This window comes from Pyxicephalus adspersus, chromosome 3 (genome assembly GCF_032062135.1).
Source record: "Pyxicephalus adspersus chromosome 3, UCB_Pads_2.0, whole genome shotgun sequence".
Taxonomy (NCBI): Eukaryota; Metazoa; Chordata; class Amphibia; order Anura; family Pyxicephalidae; genus Pyxicephalus; species Pyxicephalus adspersus.
The window spans coordinates 123,862,059-123,875,373 of NC_092860.1; the positions used below are offsets into that span (position 1 = coordinate 123,862,059).

Genomic DNA, 13,315 nt, shown 5'->3' on the forward strand with positions numbered 1-13,315 from the left:
GTTTCAACATCTAGTAATTTGAGCTCCATGTAAAGTAAGGGAGCCCAAAATTGCCCATTAGCAACATAATTGGCCACTGACCCCAAAAACCAGTATGTGATACAAATCCACTCCATCAGAATTACATTTTGAACATCGGGCAAGAAAGGCTTAAACCTGTAAGCCGTAGAAATATACGCACCTTGCAAAAGTCATCTTCCTATACATGGCATAAAAGGGAAGGATTGACCATGCCCTGGTGAAGTCTTTGAAGAGATCCTCCACTAATTTTGTGGGAAAGTGGTCAGACCATTTTATAAAAGGCCCTTTCTACATGTAGTATAATCGGAGTCTATTCAAATTACTATAAATATCCAAATTCACCTTCCTGTGAGGATTTCCCACTGAGAACTGGCAGTTCAGTATATTAGACCAGTCAATATCTAAGAGACGTCAAAGCACCTAAGAAACATTTGATGCAATTGTAAAAAGACAAACTGTGCTGACCTTAAATGTGGATATTGAGCTGAAACTTCTTCAAAAGGGTATTGAAAGTAATTTCCACAGGCAAAGGATCGGTATGCATATGGAGGATATATTTTAAACCTGAAGAGTCTGCATAACTACTTCTATTGTGGAACCAATCTATGATATATCTAGAAACAGCAGGTAGAGTATATTAACCTAATATTCAGAAAGTTAGGACCACCCTTCCCTTGTTGAAGAATTTGGCTGCCCTTTTACCTCCCTAGAAAACTGAAATGAAATTGCGAAAAAAGTTGTAGATAGCTTGAAGGATATATATAATAATATAATGTTGTTCATTTTAGGACAATGACACATTTTTATTCCCTCAAAATCAGGCAAGGAGTCTGATAACTGCAGAAGTGAATCTAACACCAAGTTAAACAAGATTGATGAAGGGGGGGTTCTTGTCTATTGTCTATAAACAAATCTACAGGATCTGATGGATCACCATTAATAAATACCTTTTGTAGTCGGACAGTTTCAAATATACTGGACCAAATGTTCTGCAGGATAGTATAAGATTCAATAGGGGCCACTTAATCTTGTCAAAGGTCTTCTCAGCGCCTTTTATTTACATTTTCATAGACAATGTATGCATGTTTTAAAGAAAACATCCTATTAATGAAATCTAAACCTAATACCAAACATAATATATTGCAGCCCTTGGACATGGTTGCTGCTGCATTAAATATTTTATCATTAAGTACAATAAAATAAAAGTGCAATAAAAACCTGTTGATCTTGCCAAAATCACAGTGTCTTCACTTCCAATTAGCTGAACTGAAAAGACAATCAACTTTGTTATGTTACTTCTAAGCTTCTGTAAACTGCAAATCCCCACACTGTAATGGAGGTAAAACATTTGTTTGTTTTGCTCATAAGGAGAAAAAAAAAAGACTAAAGCATTTAGAAAATGTATTCTTTAATTTCCTAAAATAGAACATAGGTTTTATATTCTTCCACTGAAGAAAATTCATTTTTTTTTTTAATTCAGTTAAAGCAGAGAAATGATACACTCCCTTATATGTAATTAGATCACACTATGTGCATTTATTAGCAGACAACAAATTAAAGACAGACTTTGTCTGCAGATGATGAAATTGCCTCAGAAGTGAAGAGAACATTTCAATCTTCCCACACGTCTCCATATTTGTTCTTTTTAACTGAAACAAAGAAAAACAGCAAAATTGATGAGGAAAATTTTGTATGCAATCTTCTTTATCATCATCTAATCATATCCTAATTACCAAATCCTAGCTGGCTTACAGAAAAAACTAAAAATACCAGTTACAGGTATAATGGAAACCTCTACAGTCACTGACACCTGCACAGAGATATTTTGCCAAGATAAGAGGAGTCTGTATTGATCAAAGAAAATGAAATTGTGATTTCTCAACTCCTAATCTCAGCAGTAATTACAGTGTATCGATAGGTGTTTATATTCTACCTTGCTGTAACACATCTCTAGAAGCACTATGTTGTGACACATACATACAAGTAACAGCATGCCCCTAAACCTAGGATATCATTCTACATAAGTACACATTTTAGTGGTATCGTGGGGATTTTTAAGTGTGGTATTACATTTTTAAAGCAGTCATATATTTAATCAAGTACAGTTGGATATTTTAACATTTTCCCTGAACTCCAGCTACTTTCCTACAGCTCCTAGATTCAAACTTTTAAGATTTAAATATTATTAGAGGTGGAAAGCAAATAAAACCTTAACACCTGACAGAATAACTACTCAGATGTAATGGGGCTTTTTTTCAGCAAATTTTAATTGTGAGCTACATTCCTAGGATTTATACAGCTCTGTCACAAGCCATGCAGATGGTACCAATTTTTTGTTAGACTGCAGAAAGGAATATAGGGACACTTCTCACTCTCAGTCTGGGTGGTTTTTGAAAAAGCTGTTACAAAGTCAAATTCATTTACTAATGCTATGTCAGCACTGGGATAATGGTCGCTGGAAATGATCTGGATTCATATTTGTTTCCAGTGACAGATGACAGAGCCTGTTCTCTTTCTTGGAGAGGGGACGGGTAAGAAAAGCAAGCAGCACCCTGCTGTGCTCTCCTCCACCGACATGCATAGCAGTCGTTCTCGATCAGTCTTTTATTAATCTCTGAACACATCAGATTTTCGCCCGGAGACTCAAGTCTGTCTCAGGTGAGAATATTTGATGAGTTTTCACAGCCTTACACTACTTGTATTAAAATAATACAATGTTTTAAATAAATATCTAGCTATATTTGTATCTTTTTAAATGTGCGGTGTTTTGCTTTTTAACTAGTAGGTAGGAGACAATTATATGAACACTAAGCAGTTCTAAGGAAAATTTTGATGGGATGGCATTAATAATAAAATGATTACCATCTGTCACTGGGGCTCTGTTCGGTATGGGCCTGGCTGGAGTCTGTGGTGTTAGTACATCATAGGCACCCCTGTTTTTGTTCCTCAGCTGCTCGTAAGTCACAGGTGGTGATTTGGCTTGTTTCTCATCAAAATACTCAGGCTCTGCACAGAATCACAAAAAAACAGAACGTTTGTTAAAGGAGAAATGCTACAGCTGGATGTTTGAAGTTATATACTTTACAGTAATTGTACAGAGGTGGTACCAAATATTTAAATTACAGAGGGGCTGGGCCGATGAGAGTGGGCAGGGTTATGCCATCATGACCTCACTGAACATGACACAGCAAGCTCAGAGCCTGCGATGGGTGAGTGGGCGGGTTGTGTGCAGGGACACAGCCTGCATACTCTCCCATTGCAGGCTCTGAACTTGCGATGGGAGAGTGGGCCAGCTGTGTCACTGCACACAACCCGCCCACGCTCCCATCGCAGGTCCAGATCCGGAGGACGTGCTCTGCGGCTCTGGCCGGTGTGCCCCCTCCCAGCAAGGTCCTTCTTCTGACCCTGTTATGGGTGGCACCGTCCAGGGGAAAATCCCCATTGGGCCATATGCGGCCTGCAGGCCGTAGTTTGCCCATGCCTGGGCTAGACTAACAGCAAATTAAAGATACAGGATGGGCAGTACTGAACTGTGAAGACAGCTGGGGGCAGTGATAGAGAGTGAAGATGGCAAACAGGGCAGGTTCCCACTTTCTGGCCAGCGTTGCCTCAAAAAAAGCAGCACCTGCAAATATGACAACTGGCGGCAGTGAGTGCTACTGGCACCACTCACTGTAGCCCCTATTCATTCCATCAGGGAGACGCTACATATAGTGTCTGCCCATGCAGCAGCTTTTCTGGAGTGAGGAAGTGGTAAACACACCACAACCTCACTGCCAGTGTGTAAAAGCCCTAAGGTCTGGGCCTCTTTAAATAATTACAGGAGGGATGGGGAAGGTAATTACCTTGTGCAAGGTCATCAGATATTCCTGTGGTGGAGGATTCACTCATGGAAGAGCTGAATGGAACATCTACAGGACGGGATTCATATTGAGTGGAATAACCAGAAGGAGGTTCAGAAACAGGGGGTTCAGAAGTCTGGAGTGAGGATGTGTTTGCAAAATCATTACCAGAATAAGCAGAATTCAGGCCTGCATTGCGGGGAAGTCTGAAAGTATTAAAAACGAATTGCAAGGTCAAAATGAGAAACACTTTACAGACTGGGCTGCTGTTCAGAATACAAACATTTTTCATGCACATAACATCTTACATGTATAGTTATGTATAAATAAAGCAAATTATCTTACTGAATATTGGGGATCTTTCCTGCACGAAGCTGTTCAGCCAGATGGGAATTTTCAAGTTTCATTAATTTCTCTTTACAAACATTCATGTATGAAACTTTTCCAAACACAAACCCCATAAAACCGGCAACTGTAAAGTAAACACAAAACAGTCAGTAATACATTGCAGAAATAAACATATCAGATTAATTCAAAAAGGTTAAAGAAGGTAAACTCAAATTAATTATTGCTGAGATTCTAATTGAATGGCTCTCCTGTAACACTAGCTGTTCAGTATTTGTACTATTGACTGAGGTTGCAAAGTGTCCACAAGAGTCCCAATTTATGGCTTTTCCTGCCAGGATTCTAAAGGTGCGTACACACTTCCAATTTTTATCGTTCCAATCGAACGACGAACGATCGATTGGGCAAAAAATCGTTCGTAAAAAAGTAACCAACGATGCCGACGAACGAGGAAAGTCGCTGGAAACGAACGACCGGACCGACGGATCGGATTGGACGACGATCGTTGAACATCGTTCGTGTGTACGGTCGTTCGTTGATCGTCCATGTTCAGAGCATGCGTGATGAACGAACGTCCGTTCACTTTCCTGTCGTGCACATAGTTCCTCTATCGCTCAAACGATCGTATCTATTGTGTGTACAATATCTACGAACGATCGTGTCGTTAACTCTATGTGCAGGATCGGTGCTATACGATCGGTCGTATATATCGTGCATGAAGGTTCGTCGTTCGTTTTCCAACGATAATAATTGGAAGTGTGTACGTAGCTTTAGGCTTAACACATTACAATGCAACTGTATAATTTTCATTATATTTTACCAACAACTATGTAGTGCAAGAACTTGCCTCACTGGCAACAAACAGATTGAAAAAAATTAAGGAGCAGTGCTGAATTTCTCAACTCCCCAGAGTACAGCGTCTCCACCATTCTAGTGATCCTTATTGTGTGGTCCTGCAAGGTGCTGCTCAGCCTTTCAGCAACAACGTCCTTCCTGTCCTATTTTTCTAATGGGTACCCTTGTTTTATGGGTAAGCCATATTCCAGCTGTGCATTATAATACAGTTCACTTGCAGGTATGAATGGGGCTATAAAGTGTGTAAGTTATAGGCAAAAGACCTTGCAGCAATGTTTTTCTGAACATAGTGTGACACCTCGGTCAGGGTCACACTGTGAAGATTGTTAGGATTGGGAACAGGCAGCATTTTGGGTGACTGGGAAATTAAGTAAAGGAAAAGTTTATCAAATGCAAACTTGTCCTTTAAGTAAGACCTCATTAAATAGCTTTAGTAGATTTAAATAGAATTGTACCAAGGTTTGTAAAGTTACATGATGAACCTCACTTTTTTCACACTTTCCAAATACAAGAGATAGGAGTCAGGCTAGACCTTAATATTTAGGATAACCAGTGGAGCGGGGCTGCAGGTAAAATATAAAACTGTTGCAGTAAAATTACATTGTAGGATGAAGAATATCTACATGTTTGAATTCAGAAGTGACCTTTTACCATACCTTGGAAAAAAGCACTAGCTGTACACTGCGCATGTGTGAGATTAGCTTTTTCTTTTTCCCCACTGAAAAAAAAAGCCCCTTCTGTGCATACGCAATGTCAAGCAAACGCAGAAGGAGCAGCCTGAAGCCTTCTGGGATGCGTGGCGTATGTGTGACGTATGACAGAAGAGGAGGGGCTTTACCCTTTTTTTTTTTTTTTTTTTTTTTAAAAAGGTTTTTATTCCCCTCCCTGTCTCCCCCCAAAAAAGAAGGTAATTTTTACCTTAAACATAAGGGTTGTCTACCCTTTTATGTAAGGTAAAAATTTTAGTTTAGGTCCGCTTTATATAAACAAATTGAAAAGAATCATTAATCATTACTCATTAATCATTACTAACCAATCACAAGTTAGTTCTGACCAGTCGGACAGCAGTAAAATAGCACCTTGCAGGAGGTGCAAAATACACAAGCTGTTAAAGGAGGAATCTCTACAGAAATAGTGGTCACAAATCACTGTAAAAAGGGTTAACAGGAAATAAGCTTTGAGACTGACTTACATGCAACTTTAGGTAATGCACCAAATCTTGTAGATGTGGTGAGGAATCCTAGAAGAAATTTAAAGAAACATTTTTTTTTGGTGAATGACATATTCCTATTTAATGTACAGCTCTGCATATTATGTTGGAGCTATATAAATCCTATTTGATAATAATAATATTAATAATAATATTGTAATGCATAAAACAACATCCCTGACCCTATACAAAAGTATGCCACAAGTGCATTTGCAGTGTCTTGCAAGCAGAAATCCTTCCAACAGTGTCATCACCCAGGCTATGAAATGAGTCTTACAAAGGACAATGGATAAAGGAGAAGGAGAACTAAAAACTGTAAATTAAAAATTTAGTACACATATGGTTTATATGCAAACTTTACCTGATAGCTTTTAGTGGAGAAGGATTAAGAGAAGTAATTCCAGATTATGCCATATCTGAAAATGTATCTCTAAGCATTTATTTTCCACCTTTAACAATTGCTTCCACCCCTTGCTGGTGTCAAATCGTATTATGAGTGCTGTATTCACCAATGTCGGACAGAAGCTTGTGCGTAGCAATATGTAGGCTGATTGCACTCCGCCAGAGGGGAGATCTCCTGTCTGACAGAAACTAGTTCCAACAGAACAGTGCAGCCATATACCATAAAATAATAACCAAAATCAAAAGTTTTGAAAGGAAGTACAAATACTACTGACAGATCTCTAGTTATCTATCCCTGACATCATGTCTGTGACTGTCTGACAGGTACCTTTGAATAGCATATTTTTATGTAAACATTTTTTTTCATGTACAGAACATTTGCTTGCAAAGCTCCCATAAAGCTTTGTTTAATGTGATTTCTATGTATGAATTCATCCACCCGTATGCAGTAGCAGGTCTTCTCTTGTGTTTTCTGTGTACTACATACTATTGATTTCTGAACCTTGCGTTATGTATCACTGATGTCTGCACTCTACACAACCTAATACTTTTTTTGTGTTACTGAAAACTGCTCCCTGCACTATATATTACTGACACCTGAACCTAATGTAATGCATCACATACTATGTTAATGACTACTAACCCCTGAACTACATACAACTGAACTCCATCTATTCTCTGTTTATAATATATAATCAAAAATGCAAATGTTATTTACTTGTGGCACTGTTGCCCCCACCACTGTTCCCAATTTGCTGTGGTCCCTACACTCTGGGCAATGACCCTGACTGTAACATAAAAAGATCCACAAAGTTATCTATTTCAAGTGCAACATATCGATGGGAGGAAAAAAAATCTATACCTTTGGAAATGAGGACTTGCGTGGCAGCCATGCTTAGTGCTGAGAAGGGAACAGCTTGAGAAAAAAAAGGTAAAGAAAAAGGTAATCAACCAAAATTAAACAGAGTGCAAACTAAAAGCTTAACATTCAAAAAGCTTTCTTGAGGTCTTTGGGGACAGTATAAACCAGTCGAATAAACAGTATATGAAAAAAAACTGCCAATAGAGGTACAGCCCCTGAAACATGCCCAATGCAGTTGAGATAAATTTTTGTGAGGCAGAAAATATGTACCAAGGCATTAGGACTTTTTTTTTATTGGCTACAATAGCTGAGACATTGGGGGGAGTAATATGTAGTCTTTTATCTAGCTAACAGATGGAACTTCAAGGTTCTTTTCACAAAGCTCATTTATATCCACCTACTGAGAGATGATAAAGCCTGTTTACAGGGATCAAGGAGATCAAGAGTTTAGACACATAGTGTTAGTAGTGGGTGACTCAAAGTGGAACTAAAAAAAAAAAAAAAAAAAAAAAAAAAAAAAAAAAAAAAAAAAAAAACTCACCTTTAAGCTGTGTACACACGTGCAATTTTTGTCGTTGGAAAGGATCTTTCACGATCCTTTCCAACGACAAAGGACTACACGATGCATGAACGAGTGCTGTACATACAGCACCATTCTGCTCTATGAAGAGGGGAGGGGGAGAGCGACGGAGCGGCACCCTGCTGCGCGCTCCCCCCCTTCCCTTGCATTAGGATTGCTCGTCATTCATCGTTCGTGGATCCGCCAGGACGGATCCACGGACGATGAACGACGCCCACTGTACACACGCCAGATTCTCGCCCGATATCTGGCCGATGCCAATTATTAGAAAAATCTGACGTGTGTACGCAGCTTTACCTTCACAGATCAGTCGATCCCTCTGGAGGTTTCCAGGCTTGGGTCCAGGATTGCCCTGGAAGCCTCCTTCGTCCCGGCTCAGAGGAAGCGCCAGGCGCAGCCATCCTCTTGACCCTTCTTCCTCCTACGTCACCCGATCACACACTTTGCAGGCATAAGATCACGTGACATAGATGAGAAAAAAAAAAAAAAGAGTGCTGATCTCACTGTGCATGCAGGAGATTGGCATTTTTTTTTTTTTCCCCATTGCAGATTGCCAATGTCTTATCTGGCACGCACTACTGCACAAGCAACGTCTTTGCCAATTTAGCAGATATAGGCCCTCACAACTTCACAAATTGATTTTTTTGGGTGGGGGCTAAACATCCCCCTGAATTCAGTCACATGGAAAACACAGGTAAACTGTATTTTTCCCTTTACTATTTGCAGGGTTTTCCTCAGCCCTTTATAGCCGAGTGCACCATTGGCTGTCACCAGACAAACGCTTAGGCTGTGCTTTGTGTACAAACAGCTTTCAATGGGATTCTGGGCAGCCTGTCAGCGCTGCTCCTGAAAGATCTATACTTTATATCTTTATTCTTGGGACACATGGTTCAGATTTTTGGGTTTTATTTTAAGAAGAATATTCAAGGAGGTTTGCCCTGAATTAACCTCCTGAGCGGTAACCCCAGAGTGTGGCTTGGGGTAAAAAAACACTCGGGGTAGCTCAAAAAATAATACACAAAAACTTACCTGGTCCCACCGGCATCCAGGGGTGCCCTGGACGTCTGATCCCATCCTCTGGCCGCGTTCTAACTCTTGGATCGGTTCTCCAGCAGTTCCCAGTGAGGTTGGTGCGGTGGGAATTTCAGATAATTTTCAGATATTGGATTTAATACAAAATAACTGTATTGAATCCAATACAAAATAGGTTTGCCCTCTGACATGACAAGAAATTACAAGTCTTTAATTGTAATGGTCTATAATTGTAATGGTTTATTGTAGGTGTGAGAGACAGAATAACAACAAAAGAACCCTCAAAAACCCAGTGCTCAAAAGTCAGAGCATGATGTGTATTGTAATGACTGAAATAAGTATTTGATCCCCTATCAACCAGTCTGGAGACTGGCTAGGCCACTCCAGGACATTCATGTGCTTCTTCTTGAGCCACTCCTTTGTTGTCTTGGCCATTTTGGGTCATTGTTATGCTGGATTACCCATCCATGACCCATTTTCAATGCCCTGGCTGAGGGAAGGAGGTGCTCACCCAAGATTTGACAGTACATGGGCCCGTCCATTGTCCCTTCGATGCGGTGAAGGTGTCCTGTCCCCTTAGCAGAAAAACACCCCCAAAGCATAAAGTGTCAACCTCCATGTTTGGAGGAGAAGGAATGCTGCCTATGACCCCAAGAACACCATCCCCACCGTCAAACACGGCAAGTTGAGTTGATGCCAAAGAGCTCAATTTTGGTCTCTTCTGACCACAACACATTCACCCAGTTCTCCTCTGGATCATTTGGATGTTCATTGGCAATCTGCAGACAGGCCTATACATCTGCTGTCTTGAGCAGAGGGACCTTGCGGGCTCTGCAAGATTTCAGGCCTTCACGGCGCAGTGTGTTACCAGTTGTTTTCTTGGTGACTATGGTCCCAGCTGCCCTGAGATCATTGACAAGTTCCCCCCGTGTAGTTCTGGGCTGCTTCATCACCATTCTCATGATCATTGCAACTCCACAAGGGGAGATCTTGCATGGAACCTCAGACCGAGGGAGATTGACAGTTATTTTGTGTTTCTTCCATGTAAATTATCGCGCCAACTGTTGTCACCTTCTCACCAAGCTGCTTGGCGATAGTCTTGTAGCCCAGTCCAGCCTTGTGTAGTACTTTGGTCTTGGCCATAGTAGCTAGTTTGGAATCTGACTGATTGATTGCTTCTGTGGACAGGTGTTTTTTATACAGGTACTGTAACAAGCTTGGATTAGAAGCACTCCATTACAGAGGGTTTTCCTAATCTCAGCTTGTTACCTTCACACAATGAAGACACCTGGGAGCCTGAAATCTTGCTGGTTGATAGGGGATCAAATACTTATTTCACTCATTACAATGCACATCAAGCTCTGACTTTTGAGCACTGGGTTTTTGAGGGTTCTTTTATTTGTTATTTTGTCTCTCACAACTACAATAAACCTACCATTACAATTATAGACTGGTCATTTCTTTGTCAGAGGGCAACATACAAAATAAGCAGAGGATCGAATACTTCTTTCCCTCACTGTGTATGTGTGTATGCATGTATGTACCGTGTTTCCCCGATGATAAGGCAGGGCCATCAAATAAGACAGCCCCCCCTTTTGTGTACTGTAGTCTTCTTCATGGGTAAATAAGGCATCTCCCTGAAAATAAGCCCTAGAGCATATTTTGGCCTTCAAAAAAAAAATAAGACAGTGTCTTATCATCGGGGAAACAGGGTATGTATTTTACAATTATATTACAGGTTTCAGTATTTTTGATTTGTTCATGCACCCTTGTTTTAACACATTTTTGTGATTTTATTTTTACATTACATTAATTAAACATATTTATTAGACATAATTTGGTGAGTTATGCTTAAGAATTACAGGCCTACAATGTAAAATACATTTCCATGAAAGACAATGTACCACTTTTAGACATATAAATTCAGACAGAAATTAACCACCCAGGAGGTTTAAAAAAAAAAAAAAAAAGTATAAAAACATGTACAGCTTTTTTTGGCTTTTAAAAGTATCTTGCAAACACCTGAAATAAGCTTAGCAGTCACCATCTGTTACTACTCCCAGGCACCTACAGGTTGCCAGTAAACATTTTTTTTTTACCTCTAATGTAAACTAAAGTATTACACTACTACAAGTAATTACACTCTTTACAATACACTATAAAGCTGAGTCACAATACAGGAGCACAAAGACAAAGATATGATATGCAAAGACGATGGAAACAATTGTCATACTAGAAAGTTGAAACAAACTTTAGGGGAGGAGTAGAAAGCTTATACAAATATAGGTTACTAGATACCAATGGCACCTATGGCTGGGAACATTACATTTGTTGTATGTCCCCCCATCCACTTTTTACCCACCTGGCTAAAAAACAAAAAAATTCCAGAGAGAAATCTGAACCCATAATGGAATCTACATTAAAAAGAGCTGAGCATTAATTTATGCAGTACTTACATCTGTACCAAAAGCTTTCAGTACGACATTGCATTACGACTTTCACCTCCTCTTCACTTAAGACATACTGTAAAACAAACCACAAAATATGCTTTCAATCATACAATTGTCTCTTCAGTAAACTATGGGGACATAAACATTGTATCAAACTCACAGCATATTGCCCTCCTACCTCTCGATATTTAAAGCAGTGGTGTTGGACTTTTTTGATATAGGGGTCCTGAAGTGAAGCGTCAGACATTACCAGAGAGCTGCACAAAATATTTATTAAATGTAATGCTACAGAAAGCTATCAGAAAGAGACTGCAACAGGGGACAATCAGGGACTGCCCCCACGCTACAGGGGACAATCAGGGATTGCAGACACGCTACAGGGGACAATCAGGGATTGAAGATGACACTACAGGGGACAATCAGGGATTGAAGATGACACTACAGGGGACAATCAGGGACTGCAGACACGCTACAGGGGACAGTCAGGACTGTATAAGTTAGGGGCTGCAAATGTACTATAGGGGACGGTCAGGGATTGCAGACATTCTACTGGGGACGGTTAGGGACTGTCAACATGCTACAGGAGACAGTCAGACTGCAGACACTCTACAGGGCACAGTAAACAGACTCCAAGCATGCTACAGGGGGCAGAAAGAGACTGTAGACATGCTACAGGAGATTGTCAGGGACTGCAGACACTCTACAGGGGACAGTTAGGGGCTGCAAGTGTCCTATAGGGGATGGTCAGGGATTGCAGACATTCTACAGGAGACAAAAGGGACTGTCGACATGCTACAGGCGACGGTTAGGGACAAAAAGAGACTGCAGACACGCTTTAGGGGACAGTCAGGGACAGCAAGCATGCTACAGGGACAGTCGGAGACTGCAGACAGGCTGCAGGGGGCAGTCCAGGAATGCAGACATGTTTTTCCACCTGCTATAAGAGACAATCATAAACTATAGAGCCACATTATATGCCAAATAATTGCCAAAGAGCAGTAATTTTCCTGTGAACCCAAGGACAACATTGCAGATTTCGGAGGTCAAACCTAGAGGGTCAAAGCTTTTTCTGTGCAATGTGGGGCGCCCAGCACCAGCCTATAGCTGCAGAATGAAGACACCAAGCTTAGATTGTAAGCTCTTCTGGTCAAGGGCCTCTCCTCCTCCTGTGTCTGTATCTATTTAAACCCCTATTTAATGTACAGCACTGCGTAATATGTTGGTGCTATATAAATCCTGTTTATTATTAATAATATTACACAATCATCTCCCCTCCTATCTGGGTCAAATACTCCCCATTTCTATGTGGTTACTGCAAACATCCCCCTTTCTGCTTGTTTTACATAAGATTTTTATTATCAGAATATCAGCATTTCTATAGCACAGCCACCTATAGACCAATGCATCCATAATGACTGCACGGTGCAGTCCTCTAATTATAAAGCGAGCCTACGATCGGAGCTCTACCTGCATTGCTTGCTCGCCTTGGTTTGCCTGCGGGACGTTCATCTCTCTGATATGAAATAATAACCATCTGACAGCAATGACCTCTCTGCCTCTTCTGCAGGAAGAAGTAACACTGCCACACCGGAAGTCTTCAGCTCTTCACCCGGAAACAATTCTTCTACACCTCTGGTCACATGATTTGTCAGGACAGTTGTGTTTACAATGTGCTGCTTTGCTGGGAGTGTTATGGGTGAACCTCCATGCACTGTG

General features: G+C 40.6%; 1 protein-coding gene across 2 annotated transcripts; it reads right to left on the reverse strand.

Annotated features, from left to right (window-relative positions):
• Positions 1-1,412: 1,412 nt before the first annotated feature.
• LOC140327081 (OCIA domain-containing protein 1-like) lies at positions 1,413-13,216 on the reverse strand. 2 transcript variants are annotated; one of them, XM_072406249.1, is made up of 8 exons: positions 13,067-13,216; positions 11,606-11,672; positions 7,538-7,591; positions 6,256-6,303; positions 4,209-4,335; positions 3,867-4,069; positions 2,884-3,027; positions 1,413-1,670 (listed from the first exon to the last, which is right to left on the reverse strand). In XM_072406249.1, exons 1-8 carry the CDS (start codon positions 13,106-13,108, stop codon positions 1,633-1,635), a joined length of 723 nt encoding a protein of 240 aa, XP_072262350.1. In that variant the 5' UTR covers positions 13,109-13,216; the 3' UTR covers positions 1,413-1,632. The 2 variants fall into 2 exon arrangements, with proteins under 2 accessions (XP_072262350.1, XP_072262349.1); XM_072406248.1 differs by lacking the exon at positions 13,067-13,216 and adding an exon at positions 11,778-11,861.
• Between the last annotated feature and the right edge of the window lie 99 nt (positions 13,217-13,315).

Excerpts from the sequence above, each read along its gene's own strand:
- LOC140327081 (XM_072406248.1), bottom strand. The coding sequence starts at position 11,846 with ATGTCTGACGCTTCACTTCAGGACCCCTATATCAAAAAAGTCCAACAC. Across the intron at positions 7,592-11,605 it reads TGAAAGCTTTTGGTACAGAT|CTGTTCCCTTCTCAGCACTA; the intron begins GTAAGTACTGCA and ends TTTTTTCTCAAG. Across the intron at positions 4,070-4,208 it reads GGAAAGATCCCCAATATTCA|ACTTCCCCGCAATGCAGGCC; the intron begins GTAAGATAATTT and ends TAATACTTTCAG.